Here is a 20,642-nt window from a genome sequence, read left to right on the forward strand (position 1 = left end):
CGGAGTCCCGCGACCCCGATCCCGGATCGCCTCATCCGCAGCTTGGCGCTTTCCCGAGCCGGAGCCGGAGCCGGAGCCGGAGCCGGAGCCGGAGCCGGAGCCGGAGTCGGAGTCGCGGCGCTGCCCCAGCGGCCGCGTCAGAGGAGCCGAGGGGAGGGGAGGGGAAGGGAGGGGAAGGGAGGGGAGAGGAGGGGAGGGGAGGGGAGGGAGCGGAGCGGGGGGAGGCGGGCGGAGGAGCGGGGGCGGGGGAGGGGCGGTGAGGTCAGCGGCGGCGGCGCGTCCGCGGGCGGCGCATGCGCGGAGCGAGCCCTGTGAGTGGCAGCGGCGGCGCGCGGGGGGCGGCGGGGCCGAGGAGTGGGGGAGGGGGCGGGGGCGTCGCGGCGGCCGTGTGTGGGCGAGACGGCGGCGAGTTTGAGAGGTCTGTGGTGCGGGGCGCCCGGGGGAGACCCGGCGCGGCCCTCGCGCGGCGGCGACGGTCGTGTGTGTGTCTGTGTGTGCTACACGCACACCCGCAAAACTTCCTCCTCCCCGGCCCGGGAGGGCGGGCGCGGGCGCTGAGGGGCCGGCGCTCGCGCCGCCCGGAACCCACAACAACAACTGGAGCAGCTGTCAAAACTTCGCCGCCGCCGCCCGGCCCGACGCGGCCCGCGCGGGGGAGGGGCGGCCGGCGGGGCCGCGACCCCCTGCCCGCCGCCCGCCGCCGCCCCCCGCGCCGCGGCCCCTGGCTCCTCCCGCCCGCGGGCGCTGGGGGAGGGGCGCGGGCGCAGCCCCGGCCGGCGCCCCCCGCGCCCCCTGAGTTGCCCCGCCCCGCCCGGCGCCCGCCCGCGCCCGCCCGCGCCCGCCCGCCCGCACCGCCAGGCCCCCGCCCGCGCCCCGCCCCGCCCGCCGCCGCCGCCGCCGCCGCCGCCGCCGCCCGCACCTCCCGCCCGGCCGGCCGGCCCCTCCCTCCCGCCCGCGCCCCGCCCGCCGCCCGCCGCCCCCCGCCCCCCGCCCGGCCCCTGCGCGCCGAGGTGCGCGCGCCCGCGCGTATGTGTGTGAGTGCGTGTCCTGCTCGCTCCATGTTGCCGCCTCTCCCGGTACCTGCTGCTGCTCCCGGGGCTGCGGGAAATGCGAGAGGCTGAGCCGGGGAGGAGGAACCCGAGCAGCAGCGGCGGCGGCGGCCGCGGCGGCGGCGGCGGGAGGAGCCCCCCAGGAGGAGGACCGGGATCCATGTGTCTTTCCTGGTGACTAGGATGTCGTCGGAGGAGGACAAGAGCGCGGAGCAGCCGCAGCCGCCGCCACCACCCCCCGAGGAGCCCGGAGCCCCGGCCCCGAGCCCCGCAGCCGCAGACAAAAGACCTCGGGGCCGGCCTCGCAAAGATGGCGCTTCCCCTTTCCAGAGAGCCAGAAAGAAGTAAGTTGAGTGTGAGGGAGCCAGGCCGGGAGCCAGCCGCGGCGCCGGGCCGGAGCTGTCACCGGCGCGCCCGGCCCCCTGCCCCCGCGCGCCCCCGGCCGCCCCCGCGGGGTGGGGGTGGGGCCCGGCGGCCGCGCGGCTCCGGCCCGGGGCGCCCGCCCGCCCGCCTGGCTGGCCGCCCGCCTGCCCCGCGCCCCGCGCCCCGCGCCCCCCACCCGGCCCGGCCCGGCCCGGCCTCCCGCGGGCGCCCGCACCTCACTCCGCCCGGCCGGGCTCCGACGGCCCGCGCCGCCGCCGCCGCCGCACTTTACTTTTTAGTTTGGCCCTTGCGCCCGGCTTTTCTTGGTGCATCTGTGTTGGGAGACGTTTCTGGGAGGTTCTCCCCGGCCTAGCGTGGTCAGCGGGGAAGCACACAGCGCCGCACACCTCGGTGGTCCCCGGACGCGCGCATTGTCAACTACAAAGCAGTCCGCCGCGGGACACTCGCGGAGCTGTCAAAGAGCCGGGCCAGGTGGTCTCCCCGCCGGCCTCGGGGGAGGGGGCGCCGGCAGGACCCGGCCGCCTCCCTTTGTCAGCTAGCTGCCCCTTGAACTTTCCTTGCTCCCGAGCCGGTGCTTTCATCTTCTAATGATAGATTAGGAAGTCCCTCGACTTCTCCGTCCCCTCCCCCCGCCGCCGCACCGCCGGGGCCGGGACTCGGCGCCGGTGTGATCGCGCGGCCGGGGCAGAGCGTGCACAAGTTTGGGGAGCGGAGCGGGCTTCGCGCAGCAGGCCGGGCGTGCACGGCACGTCAGCTCGGACGGAATGCAGATGGAAATGTGGCCCAACTTCTGTCCTGGGAGCCCCCCCACCCCCCACCCCGAGCTGCAGCCGGGTTGGGGAGGGGTTTCCTCGGTACCCGAGCACGCAGCGGGACTTAGACTTGGGTTATTCCATTACTGGAAATGTCTTTGACAAAGCGGTCATTCGGCAACTTTGCTTGGAGATGAAACAGCCCGTTTTAGTGCATGCAGCGAGTGGCTGGGCTCTTGCGGCTCCTGACGGTGCCATGGAAGGTCTGCGACTGTCTTCGGAAGTTGTAGAATGGCGTGTGTTGCTTACTCATTTCATTCTGGGATCCCAGCTCATTGAGCCGCCGGCGTGGAAAGGTGCAGGGGGACGCGGGGGAGAGCGGCGCGTTTACGCAGAGTCCGCTGCTGCTGCTGCTGCTGCTGCTGCTGCTGCTGCTGCTGTGCTCGGGCGCTTTCGGTTGGTGATCTTACTGTTATGCTCGGTGGTACGTAGTAGAAGCAGCAGTGTTCACCGAGGCAGAGCCAGGCAGGGCTGTGGGAAACCCACGAAGCCCCGGCTGGATGTTCTCTTTCCTGCTTTGCTGTCCTTTTACAATGAAAATGATTCAGGCCCTTTAACTTGCCTCCATATTTTTATTTCCAGCTCTTACCACCTATGACAAATCATGAGAGAAACAAGTACAGGATATGTGTACATTATTGCATTCGCCTCTTTGGGATACAAAGTTAGAGTTTATTATGCCGCTAGCGAGCATTGTAATGACATGTCTGCTATAAAAATATGCCATTATTATTATTTCTCTATTAAGTGGCATTTGGAGAAGGAAAGTGGTGTTTTAAGTGACTTTAAACTTTGTCACTTTTTTGTGTCCTTTAAAGCAACGTATATCAAGCCTTATTTGGGGTTTAACTTAATTGCTTCCCATTTGACTCCTCTTGGTTTCTTGCTGAATATTAATTTGATATGTTTTAGATTTGCTCTTAGATCCTTGCTGTAGGAAGAGTAGACCCATCTGTGTTGTCACGCCCCTCACCCATACACATGCAAGTGCGTGCGCGCGCACACACAAGCACACAGACACAGCTCCCCTGAGATCGAAATGAGTTCATTTGTATTAGTGCAGCCTCTGGGTACACCGGAAGAAAGGTTGGATTAGGGTATTACCAGTATATTATTTTAATTTTTATCTCATCTTACGAATAAAGAAAAAGCAGTCCTTTGAGAAATTAAAAAATTTCTACAGAATGATGCTAACAGTATAAAAACATCAATACTTTGGGAAACCTTTAGCACAATTCTAAGTCTTAAGAGAGTTTTCTTTCTTGGATTTGAGAGGTGATTCAGCATTCCTTATACGAAATTTAGTGGTAACTTTGGTGATTCCAAACTTTTTAGTGCTTTTTAAAAAATTAGGTGTGTCCTTTGAAGGGAATGAATCTCCATTTGTTTTAGAAACATGTAAGTGGAAACTAATACGTGAGCTGGAAAGCAAAGAGAAGAATTTTCAGTTGTGTGTCTCTATACGGTGTTGCAAGGACCCTACACTTGGGTAGTGAAGATCCTGAAAGTGAAACGGCACTGTAACAGATGTAAATTAGGTTTGTAAATGCTAAAATTACATGGGACTGCAAATACTTATCTAAGAAATGAAAAAAAAAGTATGTTTTGTGAAGTGCAATGGAGATGCAAGTTTTTAAGTTGGCCCTGTCACTTGGATGGTCACCAACTGGGTGGTTTTATGCTAGAGAAGATGTCTTATGACAGTTGTTTTTAAAGTGGGTTTGCGTATTTGTCTTTGGATTTAGAAAAAGAGGGTAACCATGCTCTGCTAATTTTACTTTCTTTGAGTTTGAATATTTGAATTTTTAATAATTAGGTAAGTAAGCTTAGCGTTTTCTTGTTTTATGCTGTTAGATAATTTTTGATTTATCGTATTTATATAGTTATTAGTTTTAATGAACTATTGTTATCTTAAAATTGTTTACTAAAATCAAGAGTTTTAAACTGAAGCTATTGATCTTAGAGGCATTTTGAAAAGTAGATCTATAAGGATTTCCTGTTGCACAAATGTGAAGTGGAACAGTGAAATTTACATTTGTTTAAAAGTTCTTAACAGTAAGGACTATCTAATAATTGGTTATTTGGAATAGTTTATAATATTTATTAGAGGTACAGGTCTTTCCATTGGTGAAGAAGCTCCTGCCACAGAGTAGGCACAAACTAGAGGTGTAATTCTCTGTTAATATTTAGGAATGTTTTACCAAAGCTTTGATATTATTTTTCCTTCCTTGGAATATATATTCACATTACTAAATTGGGAAGACAACCATTCTACCATATATATATATATATATATATGTATTTTTTTTTTAACTAAGTCAACAAAGTTAATGTTAGGGATGGGGTGGGTGTGGGGGTGGGGGTGGTGGAGAAGCAGGTGGTGGGGATAGGATTTCTGAGGCACTATCCTTGACTCTTTTTGAAAAAACTCTCTTTATATACTGAACCACTTTCTTTTCAAAGGGCAATTACTGTTATTAGAAAGCCACCTTGAGCCTTATTGTTGTAGAAAATTGGGCACAACACAGTGATGTCATAGAGGGGACAGAAAAAAAAAAAAAACTCTGCTGCAGATGACTGTTGCTATTCTATATTTGTAAGTCCCTTCCCCTTTTAAAAATCTCATTTCCATAGCTGTGAACTTGAAATAAAAAGGTGGATTGCGGGATCCCTGGGTGGCGCAGCGGTTTAGCGCCTGCCTTTGGCCCAGGGCGCGATCCTGGAGACCCGGGATCGAATCCCGCGTCGGGCTCCCGGAGCATGGAGCCTGCTTCTCCCTCTGCCTGTGTCTCTGCCTCTCTCTCTCTCTCTCTCTGTGTGTGACTATCATAAATAAATAAAAAAATAAAAATTAAAAAAAAAAGGTGGATTGCATTTAAATATATGCAGTTTCATAAAGCAACAATTTGTAGTCGAAAGATACCACTGTTATTATTCATGCTTGAGATAATGCAAATTTGTAATTTGTATGATAGTAATTCTTTTTATTTTTCAAGAAATTAGATACATGGAAATTTTGGCAATTACTGGTCTCTGGTACTTAATAAGCATTGGAATGTTTTAATGTACTTGAAAAGCTGGTCCAGGAATGGCAGCCTCTCATCTGTTAGGTGGTTGTTCTCCAACCTGACCTCATTGTAGTTTGCTATTGTCTTGTTGGTCTTATTCATGAAATCTCTAGTCTTTGAGAATGTTATTAGTCTAATATTCAATTTTATGTTCAGTATATTGGTTATTACTATATAAACTTGATATACATGGGTTTCCATGTGAATTAAGTATCAGAATTATTTTCCCATTCTGAAAATACTGATTTAATACATTTTCCTACTAGCTCAGTTAATTCTGCCTATGCCATATTTGTAGTCAGTTTGCAGGGTCACAAAAACACTGCTCTACCCGCCCCTCTCCGCCCCCCACCTTTTTGCAAAACTTCATGGTATTCCCCAGGCCACAATCAGATAGTGCTTGTCCAACTTTGTATCGTTAAGCCACGTGTAGCTATGACTGAAGGGCTTCCCTGAAACCTCATTTCCAAAATGAAAATGGTCAGTTTTTAGTTATAGATTAGATGCTCTCTGTGATCTTGGCTGGTGGGGAGGTATAAGATACCTTGCATAGGATTTGATACAGTTTTTAATCCATGAGATGTTTGGACTGAACATAATTTTTAGCTGATATAGAATAAATTTACCAGTCTGTGTGTGCGTTTGAGAGAGATTCCCTTTCTTTTTCCTTTATTGTTTTGGCCCATCTTTAAATTTCAACAAGCTGATTAATACCTTCCTCCTCTTTTTAAAAATTGTCTTTATCATGTTTGTGCTACAGTGTCTATTTTCAGAACTTCTTGGCAGTAGGAGTTGCAAAAGTTATGGAGTGAAATAGGGACAATTTCTTCTCTCTCTCTCTCTCTCTCTCTCTCTCTTTGGTGATGGCCTGCATATAAATGTATGCTTGTGGTTAGTGTGAAAATTTAATGGAAAGACCAATTGTGAGTTTGTGATGGGAATTGTCGGTCTCTATGCAGAATTTGAAAGGCTTAAGAACACAAGAGAAACAGATGACACAGCTCTTTTTGCCCTTTGTCTAGAAAAAATTCTCATGTAAAAGATGGGAAAGTTGTTTGACTTTGCTTTTGGTATTAATTTTGTGAAAGCAGTAACTATGTATGATACACAAGTGTTGAAATTGTTTTAAGAAGTCTGGGAAATACTCTCCTGTAACTTTTTATTTTTTTGTTTGTTTTTTAAAAGATTTTATTTATTTATTCGTGAGAGAGGCAGAGACACAGGCAGAGAGAGCAGCAGGCTCCATGCAGGGAGCCCGATGTGGGACTCGATCCCGGGACTCCAGGATAACACCAGGCGCTAAACAACTGAGCCACCCAGGTGTCCCTCTCCTGTAACTTTTTAGATCTTTCGTTTGGCACATGTTATTCAAGGAGCCTGTAAGTGTTAAGTGCATGTAGGGGTGGACAGTCACCTATGGAAGAAAGATCACTGTGGCCAACAGGGATCTGCAAGATTTGGAGTTAGAACTTGAAGGATTGATAGGATTTAGTCAAGTATAGTGAGAAAGTTAGAGTGTGTTGTGGGGTAGCAGTGTGAGTGAAGTTATTGAAGCAGGAAATGTAAAATGTATTTTCTTGGTGGAGTGTGACTAGAACAGAGGCTTAATGTGGGAATTGGGGTCATGCCATGATGGTCCTTGAATGCCAGGCTAATGAGTTTGGGCTTTGTAGTCCAGGGGTTATAAACTGTTTACAGGGACTAGGTAGGTAATTGAAATGATTGCATGCAGCTTGTAAGATCCTGAAAGACAGCTGACATAACTTAAGGCCTTGAGTTGGGGAAAAATTGGTGAGTAAAAACAGCCTGAAGGGTTCTAGGAATCTTATGCTTTGCTTAAGTGCAGCTGATAGACAATTCTGGCTGATGGTTGCCATGTGAGACTGTCAGATGTTGTTTTTTTAGATACTTTGGTTTTTCAAGAGAGACTGGGAACTTGGAATTTTATGTGAAATCTCTTCTTAAGTATCTTCAATTAAGATCTAAAACACTATTTGGGACTACATCTTGTAGGTCAGGTTTAATATGTGGTGTGTTACAGGTCTTCAAATTGCTCTGCTTTATACTCAGGTTATTTTATTTTTTAAGTTAATTTTTTAAAAAGCAGATATTTGCAGTCTTCCAGGGGACAGTCATGTTATCAAATTACTTTGTATTCTGTGTGCATTTTATACAGTTGAGTGTAGGTACTGTAATACTTGGTGATTTGATGGCAACTATTTTAGGAAAGCCACCCTGGTAATATGAAGAGAGGAGTTACCTGGAGGCAGAGATTAACAGCCTGTTGCAATAATCATGGTGTGAGGTGATCAAGGCAGACGGTATATTGTTGGTAATGTGGATGGAAAGGAAGAGAGATTTCAGTCAGTGCAGGGGAGGAAATTTGGTTTCTGGCATAGATGTCGAGGAGATAGAAACGTCTGGGAGTATTTGGGGGTGTAGCATTGAAGCTTAGGAGCTCCATTAGGATAAGTGATTAAAGATGTGACTTCCTTGAAATCACTGAGAATATGGAGTGTCTGTGGAATTTAGTCCTTTTATTAAGTACTTTATTAAGAGCTTTTCTTAGGACATAGTGGGGGTGGGGTAGGAAGGGACCAAGAAAGCCCATAAAAACTAGAAAGGAAATTATAATAGATTCCTACAAATGGGCAAGTATGTATGTGCAAAGATGCTCATGGCAGCAGAGAAAATTAGAAAATGAGTAAAGAAAAATTGGCTGCAGCAAAATACCCATCAGTGGACCTGCCATGCAGTTTATCAGGACAGAGAGATGGACCTGTGGGTACCAAAGTGGGAGAATGTCTAAAACATTTGTTGACTTGAGGAAAAACTTCTAAAGGTTGCAAAGCAGTAAGTTTAGTACTAACTCTATTTTGTAAAGGGCACACAACCCCAAATTTTATGCAGATATTTTGTGTATAGAAAGTTATTTGGGGGATCCCTGGGTGGCGCAGCGGTTTGGCGCCTGCCTTTGGCCCAGGGCGCGATCCTGGAGACCCGGGATCGAATCCCACGTCGGGCTCCCGGTGCATGGAGCCTGCTTCTCCCTCTGCCTATGTCTCTCTCTCTCTCTCTCACTCTCTCTCTCTCTCACTGTGTGCCTATCATGAATAAATAAAATAAAATTAAAAAAAAAAAAAAGAAAGTTATTTGGAAGAATACATAACATTATTAATACTTCTGGGGAGTATATACTCTTGTATGTACATCTGTGCACTTTTTATTTATGTTTGTTTATGTATTTATTTTAGAGAGCAGATGAGGGGAGGAGCAGAGGGAGAGAATCCTAAGACTCTGCTGAGCATGGAGCCCAATGCGGGACTCGGTCTCACAACCCCGAGACCATGACCCAAGCCAAAACCAAGAGTTGGACACTTAGCCAGCTGAGCCACCCAGGTGCCCCTTTATGCAATTTTTATTTTTATTTTTTAAAGATTTATTTATTTATGATAGAGAGAGAGAGAGAGAGAGAGAGAGAGAGGGCAGAGACACAGGAGGAGGGAGAAGCAGGCTCCATGCCGGGAGCCTGACGCGGGACTTGATCCCGGGACTCCAGGATCACGCCCTGAGCCAAAGGCAGGCGCTAAACCGCTGAGCCACCCAGGGATCCCCCTCTATGCAATTTTTAAAAAACCAATAACGTGAAGCCATAATCATGTTTTACAAATGAGAAAACGAGGTTCTGGGGGATATCACAGGTTTAAGTACCAAGATTGCTTGAATTGAAATCCAGGTTCCAATACTTAATAACTGCTTGATTTTGGGAAGTTACTGGACTTTTTGCTGCCTTGGTTGCCTCATCTACAGAGTGCACATACTAGCACACCTAGTTTAGGATTGTTGTGAATTTGTGTATGTGTAGAATTTAGAATAGTGTCTGGCACAAACTAAGCGCTATTAAGAGGTACTATTATAAGAATTTGGTAATATTTGTTATTGTCACTATCATCAGTTATCAACATTTTTCTGATATCCTAGAACTTGTTAGGGACAGACATGTGATGAGATGTCAGACTCACTCTAAAAATGTCATGGCAGGGGATCCGTGGGTGGGTCAGCGGTTTGGCACCTGCCTTCGGCCCAGGGCGTGATCCTGGAGTCCCGGGGTGGAGTCCTGTGTGGGGCTCCCTGCAAGGAGCCTGCTTCTCCCTCTGCCTGTGTCTCTGCCCCCCCCCCCCCCCATCTCTCATGAATAAATAAATAAAATCTTTAAAAAAAAATAAAAATGTCATGGCATAAAATAATGTAGTAGTTATTGGGGGTGGGAGGGGACGATAAAGATTTCCTTTCTGCACAGCTGTCCCTAATAAAGACAAAAAGAAGATAAAAAAGCTAGGTCAGCAGAAATCTCTATAGAATGTTTCTTATTATGAGGAACACATGAAGAGCAAAAGCAGTTCTTGAAGCTGTATATGTAGTACTGTTACTACAGAATTATTAAAAATTTTTCATTATCCAAACTTGTGAATGTGGTCATAGTGATTTTTTTCATATTACTGCCGACCCTGTTTTTATTAGTAGGTCTTCCTGAGATTTCCTTTCAGGTGGTTTAAATGATTTCTTATGTCTTTCATACTGGGTCACTTTTAATCTTTACTTCTTAGTATAATCATTTACATTAGAAGCAGCATAGCCAGTGGTTGTAGGAAGTCTGTGTGATTGTGTTGTTAATTCCGTCTTTTAGTGGAGCCTAGTAACAAATAAACAACTTCCTGATTTCCTGATCTTGGGGATCCTAGTGGCATATACCACATGTCTGGAGTAAGCACCCAGTTGCATGTAAAGTAACAATATGAAACATATTAAAGAATTAATTATATTTTTTACCTTAAAGCTCTCACCATCTAATTGTTCTACCAAGGTTGAAGTATTTGGTTAGTATGGCCAAGCTTACTCATATCAGACATACATACTTAGAGTCATAGAATGTTAAAAACCAGGTGAGCATTCTAAGAACATTTCATCTAAACCCTCATTTTCAGACAGCTGAGCCTCAGAGAGGTGATCACATGCTATAGATCATACATAAAGGTCTTAACCTGCACAGTAATTAAGGGGGAGAAGGTAGTCGATTATGTTGGTGACCCCCAATGAACCATGCCTGCTGGAATTTATGCTGTTGTATGGTCACCTCCCCATGTATCTTATCTTGCCCTATGACTCACTTTAACCAGTCGAATGCAGCAAAAATGGCTCTGTGCTAGTTTGGGGCCTAAGATTGAAGGAGGCCAGGAATTTCTGCTTTTGCACGCTTAGGAGCCCGAGTCACCACATAAGAAGGCAGGTCCTACCCTGCTGGAGAAACTGTGGACAGGGAGGGATTCTGGACTACACGGAAAAAAAAGAAGCCCAGTGTCCCAGCTGAGTTCAGCCCATTGTCAAATTTCTTCATTAAATGCAGCTACAGAAGTGACCACTGGTAAAACTAGCAGAGGAACCAGGCAGCTGAGTCTAGCCTATATTGCAAAATTATGAATAAATAAAAATGGTTGTTTTAGGGATCCCTGGGTGGCTCAGGGGTTTAGCGCCTGCCTTCAGCCCAAAGCGTGATCTTGGAGACCCAGGATCGAGTCCCACATCGGGCTCCCTGCATGGAGCCTGCTTCTCCCTTTGCCTATGTCTCTGCCTCTCTGTCTCTCTCATGAATAAATAAATAAAATCTTAAAAAAAAAGGTTGTTTTAATCTATTAGATTTTGTGGTGGTTTGTTATATATCAGTATAAAATGGAAGCAGATGGTTTTGCAAATTAAGAGACTAAGAACAAAAACTATTTGAGATACAAATGATAAAAATCATTGCGTCTTTTGCCTTTTTTTTTTTTTTTTTTTAGATTTATTTGACAGAGCACAAGGAGGAGGGAATGGGAGTGGGAGAGGGAGAAGCAGACTCTGCAGAGCAGAGAGGGGCTCCATCCAGGACCCTGGGATTAGGATTACCACCTGAGCCCAAGGCAGACACTCAACCGACTGGGCTACCCAGCCACCCCAAAAATCATTATTTTTCAACTTTTTTACTGAGATAAATGAGGCTGCCCCTAACTTTTGCTTCTTATTTCACTAAGGTGTTTTGAAATAGAAGTGGATTTTTATTATTGGGGAATTTCCTTAGGATTTTATTTATTCATGAAAGACAGAGAGAGGCAGAGAACATAGGCAGAGAGAGAAGCAGGTTCCATGCAGGGAGCCTGATGTGGCACTTGATCCAGGGACACCTGGATCACACCCTGGGCTGAAGGCAGGCGCTCAACAGCTGAGCCACCCAGGGGTCCCATATTATTGGAGAATTTAAATGGTCTTTAAAAATGTAGTTGTCACAATGTAGATCAGACTATAATTAGATAATATGTAATGGTAAGATAAAATAATTATGGTAATCAGCTTCTAAAAAGACACTATTGGGCAGCCCGGGTGGCTCAGCAGGTTAGCACTACCTTTGGTCCAGGGCGTGATCCTGGTGTCCCTGGATCGAGTTCCACGTCGGGCTCCCTGCGTGGAGCCTGCTTCTCCCTCTGCCTGTGTCTCTGCCTCTCTCTCTCGCTCTGTCTCTCATGAATAAATAAATAAAAATCTTAAAAAAAAAAAGACACTATTTTACTTTTGTGACTTTTACAGGTATTTTCTACATATCTGCAGATTAACAGTCTCTGTGTCAGGATCCCTGGGTTCTATTCCTGGGTCTGGATTGGGTTTATCTTTATGTGAAAGAAAACCCCTAACTAACAGTGACTGGAATAGGAATGTTTATTTCTCTCACATCAAACCTGGAGGGTAGGTGCTAGCCCTGGTATGGTACCTTTGCACTGCAAAATCATCAGGGACTTGGTTCCTTTTATTTCTCTGCTCAGACATTTCTAGGATAAGGCCTTTGCCCTCAGATTTCATGATGGCTTCTAGAGGACTACTCATTACATCCATGTCCACTGAAGTAGAATCGAGGAAGAGTAGACCAAGGGTGCAATTTCTGTCTTTAAAACACTCTTCTAAGAAGTACCATATGCTTCAGCTTGTTTGTAATTGGTTGGAGTCTAGTCATATGGCCATATGTGGCTGCAGAGGAGGCTGGGAGTGCATTGCTGCCTAGAATAGATTTAGAGCCTTGTTGCTAAGAGAGGGAGTGGACACTGCAGGAACAGCCAGTAGTCTCCACTACTGTGAGCAACCAGTTTGTCTCCAGAGGCTTAGGTTTTCTCGTGTGTGAAAATGATGATATAGAACCACTTGAGATGGCAGAGAGATTTCATACTGAGGGCCAGTCCTAGTTGATTAGTAGTGACTACTTGCAGTGTTCTGTGGAACCCCACCTGAGTCCTAGTACTTGCCCTCAGCAGGGTGAGGCAGTAGAGGAAGGCTTTATTTTGGGTAAATAGGGGAGTGATAGCATGCTGTCATTTATATACTGTGCTACATACTTCAGCTTTTTTTATGAGTAGTTACTTCAGTTTTTAAAATCCTTTCATAGAAAATATTTGCTTGTTTTGTTAACTTTTGGATTATCTTTTTTCCTCTTAAAGATACCCTATTTTTTTTATTAAAGATTTTAAAGATATCCTAAAATTCATTCCATATTTAAAAAGTTTGCTAATAAACTGGAGACCCAACTGTATGCAGAACATTCTCAACACTGGAGATTGGAATGATATAGAGAAATTAATATTAAACTTCTTAATAAAGTGTGTATCAGAATAGCCTGAATATGTCGGGGATAACAAACAGGCTCAAGTAAGTCTTAGTTGCCTCAGTCAACAACAGTTGATTTCTTGCTTATGCTGTGTGTTCATCATAGGCTGGCTTGGGAGCTTTGCTCTACAACAGCTACACCCAGGCTGGGATCCCTGGGTGGCGCAGCGGTTTGGCGCCTGCCTTTGGCCCAGGGCGCGATCCTGGAGACCCGAGATCGAATCCCACATCAGGCTCCCGGTGCATGGAGCCTGCTTCTCCCTCTGCCTATGTCTCTGCCTCTCTCTCTCTCTCTCTGTGACTATCATAAAAAAAAAAATAAAATAAAATAAAATAAATAAGCTACACCCAGGCCAAGGCAGGAAAAGGAGAACATGGTAGGTTGTGCTCTCTCTTAAAGACTTAAAGCAACGGCATTATGTCAGTTCTGTTTATGTTTCACTGGCCTGAGAATGTCACATGGTAGCACCTAACTTGAAGAGGGCATGGAGGCAAAATCCTATCATATTTCTGGAGGAAGAACTAGAAGTATTGGGTGAAGAGCGCTAGTCAGCACCATATAGAGTAATATTTTCACCCAAGAATTCATATTTCACTTTGGAGTATGTTTTGTTACCTATAAATGAATATGACCATCAGGTAGACTGCTATACTACAATGTATTAATCAAGGTGATGTGTTTAATAATACTATTAAATATACAAAACATTTTCCAGAGGTAGAAATAATACAGGAGTCATAGGGCTTGGATTCCTTTTTTTTTTTTTTTTTATTTATTCATGAGAGACCCACAGAGAGAGGCAGAGAGAGAAGCACGCTCCACACAGGGAGTGGGGCTTGGATTCTTTTTTTTTTTTTTTTTTAATTTTTATTTATTTATGATAGTCACAGAGAGAGAGAGAGAGGCAGAGACATAGGCAGAGGGAGAAGCAGGCTCCATGCACCGGGAGCCTGATGTGGGATTCGATCTCGGGTCTCCAGGATCGCGCCCTGGGCCAAAGGCAGGCGCCAAACCGCTGCACCATCCAGGGATCCCTGGGGCTTGGATTCTTGATTCTTTACTTTGTGCTTGTTTCCTTCCTTCACCCACCTGAAAGGAGGAAAGGCATCAAATGTTAAAATTGGTATGTGGTGTTAGAGTATAGGCATTTTAAACCTGTCTTTTTTTTTTTTTTTTTAATTTTTTTTATTTATTTATGATAGTCACCAAGAGAGAGGGAGAGAGGCAGAGACACAGGCAGAGGGAGAAGCAGGCTCCATGCACCGGGAGCCCGATGTGGGATTCGATCCCGGGTCTCCAGGATCGCGCCCTGGGCCAAAGGCAGGCGCCAAACCGCTGCGCCACCCAGGGATCCCTAAACCTGTCTTTTCAAAGTTTTTACAGCATATGTTTTCAGTCTGGGTTACTTTGGCTATTTGTTTTCTATTAATTACCAAAGGAAGAAGTTACTGTGAATCTACTATGTGTGTATGCTGGAGAAACCAAATAAGATGATCCCTACCCTCAGCATCTACCAATTCAGTACGCACTGTACAGGAAGATGGCACATCCTGTGATGGAACATGGTGCACAGTGCTAGGGAGCTAGAGAAGGAGGAACTTAAGGCAGGGGTGTTAAGACACGAAAACTTTGGAGTCGAGTCCTGTAGAATGAAAACAAATTTAACTGAAGGGAGTAGAGGGGTGAGGAACAACTAGTCCATGGCCATTATGGGTTAGTTGCTTCCAGGGCTTACCAGAAGGTCATGCTTCACAGTCACATGCAGTAGACTCATTGGGTCTCGTTTCACAGATGAAGGAACTGTTTCAGGAAGATCACATAGTTGGTAAGTGATGCAGTCAGGATTTGGATCCAGGTGTGTTTGACTCAGGTCTTTGTTTTTTAAGAAACAAATTTTCAGCTATAAGATGAATTAAGTTTGAGGATCTAAATATAATATGGTGACTATAGTTGATAACTGTGTATTATAGAATTGGAATTTGCTGTGAGAATAAAACTTAAATGTTTGCACACACACACGAAGAAGATAAATATGTGAGATGATAGATGTATTAGTTAACTAGATAGGTGGGAGGAATCCTTTCATGGTGTATATGTATATCAAATCATGATGTGCACTTGAAATATCTTACAATTTTGTCATTTATAGCTCAATAAAGTTAAGAAAAAAAAGCTCACCAAACCAACCAACCAACCAAACAAACAAAAAAAACCCTTCTGGTTAATAATATCTGAGAAAATGAGAAAGGGAAAGTAAATTGAGAATTTTGAATTTTTACTGTAGGCAGTAGGGAGCCATTGAAGATTTTAAACAGAAGAGTAACAATGTAACTTGGTTAGAAAATAACTTTGGCAACAACAAGGAAGATGAAACAGAGAGGATATATGTTACAAGAGACCAGAATGAGAACCCAAAGTGATTTTCCATACTACTCTTTTTCATCAAGAAATAATACTTGCAAAAAAAAAAAAAAGAAAAAGAAAAAGAAAGAAAAAAAAATACTTGCCTAACTTTTATTTTCAAATTTTCCATCCTCAGAACTAGAAAGACCTTCACTGTTATCAATTCCAGTGTCTTCATTTTATGGATTAGGAAATGAAGTGCCAACAGGCTGATTTGACATCTGAGATTACACTTTAAGATCTGGAGATGATGATCTTTTGTCAAACTGGTACTTATCCTAAGTTCCATTATGCTAGGTTCCAGTGTAGACCTATGCCTGGAAAAATATCTTGGAGGTCCATCCATGTTGTTGCATTTATTAACAGTTTATTTCTTTATGTTGACGAGTAGTATTCCACTGTATAGATGTGCCATATTTTATCAATTCATCAGTTAATGGACTTTTGGATTGTTTGCAGTATTTTGTCTACCATGAATAATGCTGCTGAACATCTGGAAAATGTTTTGGATAAATGCTTTTATTTCTCTGAGTAGGTACCTAGGTATAGAGATTGCTTGGTTATATGGTTAATGTATATTTAAATTTTTTAGAAACTTCCAGACTTTTCCAAAGTTCCTGTACCGTATTACATTCTCATTAACATTGTATGAAGGTTTGTAGCTTTGCTGATGCTTGGAATTGTCAATCTTCTTGATTTTAGCTGTTGTAGTGGGTGTGTAGTGATATCTCATTGTGGTTTTAATTTGCATTTCTCTAATTTATGATGTTGAACATTTTTTCAAATACTTATTTACCATTTCTGTGGTAAAGTATCAATTCTATTGGTGAAATATAAATTTTAATCTTTTCCCTATTTTGTGTGCTTGTGCATCTTAGTTTTTAGTCACAAGAGTTCTTTATATATGTATACATATCAGACTATTTTATTTATTTATTTATTTAACTTATTTTTATTTTTATTTATTTATTCATGAGAGAGAGACACACAGAGAGAGAGAGAGAGAGGCAGAGGGAGAAGCAGGCTCCATCAGGGAGCCCGACGTGGGACTTGATCCCGGGTCTCCAGGACCAGGCCCTGGACCAAAGGCAGTGCTAAACCGCTGAGCCACCCGGGCTGCCCCCAGACTATTTTTTTTAGAGCAGTTTTAGGTTCACAACAAAACTGAGAGGAAGATACAGCAATTTCTCGTAGCCCATCCCTACTTCCACACATACATAGCTTCCCCCATTATCAGCACCCTCTATTAGAGTGGTACATTTGTTAGAGTTGATGAGCCTACCTTGACAACACCTCATTATCATCCAGAGTCCATAGTTGACATTAGGGTTCATTCTTGGTGTTGTACATTCTGTGGGTTTTGAAAAATGTATAATGATGTGTATCTACGTGATGTGTATCTAACTCTGTAGAGTTAGTTTCACTTCCAAAACAATCCTCTGTTCTGCCTTATTCATCCCATCCTTCTTACCCCTGTCAAGTACTGCCATTTCTTTTTAAGCTATATCCATAGTTTGCCTTCTTTATATATTTTTTGTACAAGTCCTTTATGAGTTAAATCATTTACAGGTATTCTAGTCTCTGACTTATTCTTACTCCCTTTTTAATGATGTTTATTGAAAGGCTAAGGTTTCCAATTTTGATGAAATTCAGTTTATCAGTTTTTTTCTCTTATGGAATTATGATTTTCATACCATATCTAAGAGCTCTTGTGAAGGCTAAGATTTAAAAAATCTATGGTTCCTTCTAGAAGCTTTTATAGTGTTCCCTTTAAGGTCAGTGATATGTTTAATTGATTTTTGTGTATGGTGTGAGGTAAGGTCTAAGTTTATTATTTTGCATATGGATATAGAGTCATTCCAGCACCATTTGTTGAAGACTGTTCTTTCCTCATTGAATTGTAACATCACTTGATCATAAACTCCTAGGTTTATTTCTGGACTCTCCCATTGATTTGTATGTCTTTCCTTACACTAATATTACATTATCTTGATTACTATATCTTTATTATAAATTTTGAAATCAAGTAATCTAATTCCCCTAACATTGTTCTTCTCCAAAGTTGTTATGGCTATTATAGGTCTTTTGCATTATCATACAAATTTTATGGTCAGCCTGCCAGTTTCTACCAAAAATGTATTGGGTATTTGATAGGAATTGCATTGAATCTTTAGATCAGGGATGCCTGGATGGCTCAGTGGTTGGCCGTCTGCCTTTGGCTCAGGGCGTGATCCTGGGGTCCTGGGATCGAGTCCTGCATCAGGTTTCACATGGGGAGCCTGCTTCTCCCTCTGCCTGTCTCTGCCTTCTCTCTCTCTCTCTCTCTCTCATGAATAAATAAATCTTAAAAAAAATCTTTAGATCAATCTTGAGAGAATTGATATCTTACTATTTTTTTTTAAGTTGTATTATTAATCTTTACATCCCAAGTGGGGCTTGAACTTCTGACCCTGAGATCAAGAGTCATAGAGATCAAGAGTCACATGCTTTTTCCAACTGAGCCAGCCAGGTGCCCTGATACCTTACTATTTCAATACACAAGATTATATTGAATCTGTAAATCAATCTTGAGAGAACTGATACCTTACTATTTCAGTACATGAGATCATGTATCTCTTCATTTTATTTTATTTTGTAAAGATTTTGTTTATTCATAGACACAGAGAGACAGAGACACAGGCAGAGGGAGAGGGAGAAGCAGGCTCCATGCAGGGAGCCCGACGTGGGACTCGATCCCGGGTCTCCAGGATCACACCCCGGGCTGCAGGCGGTGCCAAACCGCTGCGCCACTGGGGCTGCCCATGTATCTCTTTATTTTAGTCTTTAATTTAGCAATTGTATATTTATATAAATATATTTTCAGTGTGCAGGTTTTGTGTTTTTTGTTTTTTGTTTTTTTTTTGTTAAAATTCTTTTTAATTTTTTAATTTTTAATTTTATTTATTTATGACAGTCACACACACACACACAGAGAGAGGCGGAGACACAGGCAGAGGGAGAAGCAGGCTCCATGCACCAGGAGCCCGACGTGGGATTTGATCCCGGGTCTCCAGGATTGCGCCCTGGGCCAAAGGCAGGCGCTAAACCGCTGCGCCACCCAGGGATCCCAAAATCCTTTTTAAAAAAGATTTATTTGAGAGAACACTGTAGCAGGAGCATGGGGAGGGGCAGAGGGACAAGTAGACTCATCACTGAGCCTGGAGCTGGAGGTGGGACTCAATCCCAGGACAATGAGATCTTGACCTGAGCTGAAGTCAGATACTTAACTGAGCCACCCAGGAGCCCCTGGTTAAATTTATTTCTAAGTATTTAGTTCTTTTTGATGCTGTCATAGATGGAATTATTTTCTTAATTTCATTTATGAATTGTTACTAGTATGTAGAAATACAATTGGGTGTTGTTTGTTTGTTGTTTTGGTAATACGAGTGGACTCCTACAGTGGAGTTTGCAGTAGTAGAGAGAGAAGGGCTCAACCCCTGATGGTATATTGGTCTTATATTCTGTTATTTTGCTAAACTCTCTTAATAGTTTTGTGTTGTTTTTTGTTTGGTAGGTTTTTAAAAAAATTTTATTAATTTTTTAAAAAGATTTTATTTATTCATGAGAGACAGAGAGAGAGAAAGAGAGAGAGGGGCAGAGACACAGGCAGAGGGAGAAGCAGGCTCCCTTTAGGGAGTCCGACATGGGACTCCATCCAGGGTCTCCAGAATCAGGCTCTGGCCTGGAGGTGGCGCTAAACCGCTGAGCCACCTGGGCTGGCTGCCGAGGAGTCAGATTTTATTTATTTGACAGTGCCAGCATAAGCAAGGGGAGGGGCAGAGGGAGAGGGAGAAACAGGCTCCCCACCGAACAGGGAGTCCAATGTTGGACTCTATCCCAGGACCCTGGATCATGACCTGAGCTGAAGGCAGATGCTCAATTTACTGAGCTACCCAGATGCCCCCCCTTTTTTGGGTTCTTCAAGACTTTTTCTTTTTTTTTTCTTTTTAAAAAAGATTTTATTTACTTATTCATGAGAGAGAGAGAGAGAGAGAGAGAGAGAGGCAGAAACACAGGCAGAGGGAGAAGCAGGTTTCCTGCAGGGAGGAACTTGGGACTTGATTCCAGAACTCTGGGATCACACCATTAGCCAAGGGCAGATGCTCAACTGCTGAGCCATCCAGGTGTCCCTCTTCAAGACTTTCTACATCTAAACTGGTAACTTAAAACTGATCAGATGGTTAACTTTAAATTCCCAGCCCAGGTTTTATCTTGGGAAAAAACGTTTTTCAAAGTTCCTCTTTCAACACTTATGGTACTACTTTATTTTATTTATTTATTTTTTAAAAATTTTTATTTATTTATGATAGTCACAGAGAGAGAGAGAGAGAGAGAGAGAGGCAGAGACACAGGCAGAGGGAGAAGCAGGCTCCATGCACCGGGAGCCCAACGTGAGATTCGATCCCGGGTCTCCAGGATCACACCCTGGGCCAAAGGCAGGCGCCAAACCGCTGTGCTACCCAGGGATCCCCTTGTGGTACTACTTTAAAAAAAAATTAAGGATGTTCATTTATTTGAGAAAGAGAGAAAGAGCAGGGGGAAAGGCAGAGAGGCAGAGGGAGAGAAAGACAATCCTACGCCAACTCTGCACTGAGCACAGAGCGCGATGTAGGGCTTTATCCCACAACCCTGAGATCATAACCTGAGCTGAAATCAAGAGTCAGATGCTTAAACAACTGAGCCCTGGGTGCCCCTGTTACTACTTTAAGGTCTTTCTTAAATTGAATGGTCTGTCTGTATAATTAGTAGCCTAGCAGAGATGATTATTTGACAACAAAATAGTTTCATTTTCTCTGACTCAGGTGAGAATTAAACAGAGAGACATTAGAAAAGAAGGAAGCATGCATGCAGCAAATAGCCATTTTTCACTTTGAGAAGTTATACAATTTTTTTTCTTTTAGTTGTACAATTTTCAAACAACATCTTTGTGACTTTTGGCAGTTGACTTCTTAATGCATCTAAGTGGGATAATAATAGTACTTCATAAGGTTGTTGTGAAAATAAATTAATGTGTATAAAGCACTTAGAATGGTGTCTTATGTACTTTAAGAACTTTATTCAATTTGTTAATTTTATTAACATTAAATAGGAATTAAGCTGGAAGCTTAAGAGAGGAAAGCTACTAACAGATCAGATTATTATAGTGTGGGTTCAGTTAAACCTTGGGTGGTTCTTAATCTTTTTTGGAGTTATAGATCCCTTTGGA

At 44.1% G+C, this 20,642-nt stretch overlaps 1 protein-coding gene across 20 annotated transcripts in view; it reads left to right on the top strand.

Moving 5' to 3' along the window:
• The first annotated feature begins 375 nt into the window (after positions 1-375).
• Positions 376-20,642, top strand: part of KMT2C (lysine methyltransferase 2C) — a 284,203-nt gene continuing 263,936 nt past the window's right edge. For 11 of the 20 annotated variants that reach the window (XM_072776879.1, XM_072776878.1, XM_072776886.1 and 8 more), the window contains exon 1: positions 985-1,393. In XM_072776879.1, the coding sequence (XP_072632980.1) occupies positions 1,233-1,393 (161 nt within the window). In that variant the 5' untranslated portion in view covers positions 985-1,232. Of the gene's footprint in view, positions 419-984; positions 1,394-20,642 lie in introns of those variants that run through there. The other 9 variants (XM_072776876.1, XM_072776888.1, XM_072776875.1 and 6 more) reach the window with 4 other exon arrangements.

The sequence above is a fragment of the Canis lupus genome, chromosome 15 (genome assembly GCF_048164855.1).
Source record: "Canis lupus baileyi chromosome 15, mCanLup2.hap1, whole genome shotgun sequence".
In the NCBI taxonomy this organism is placed as follows: Eukaryota; Metazoa; Chordata; class Mammalia; order Carnivora; family Canidae; genus Canis; species Canis lupus.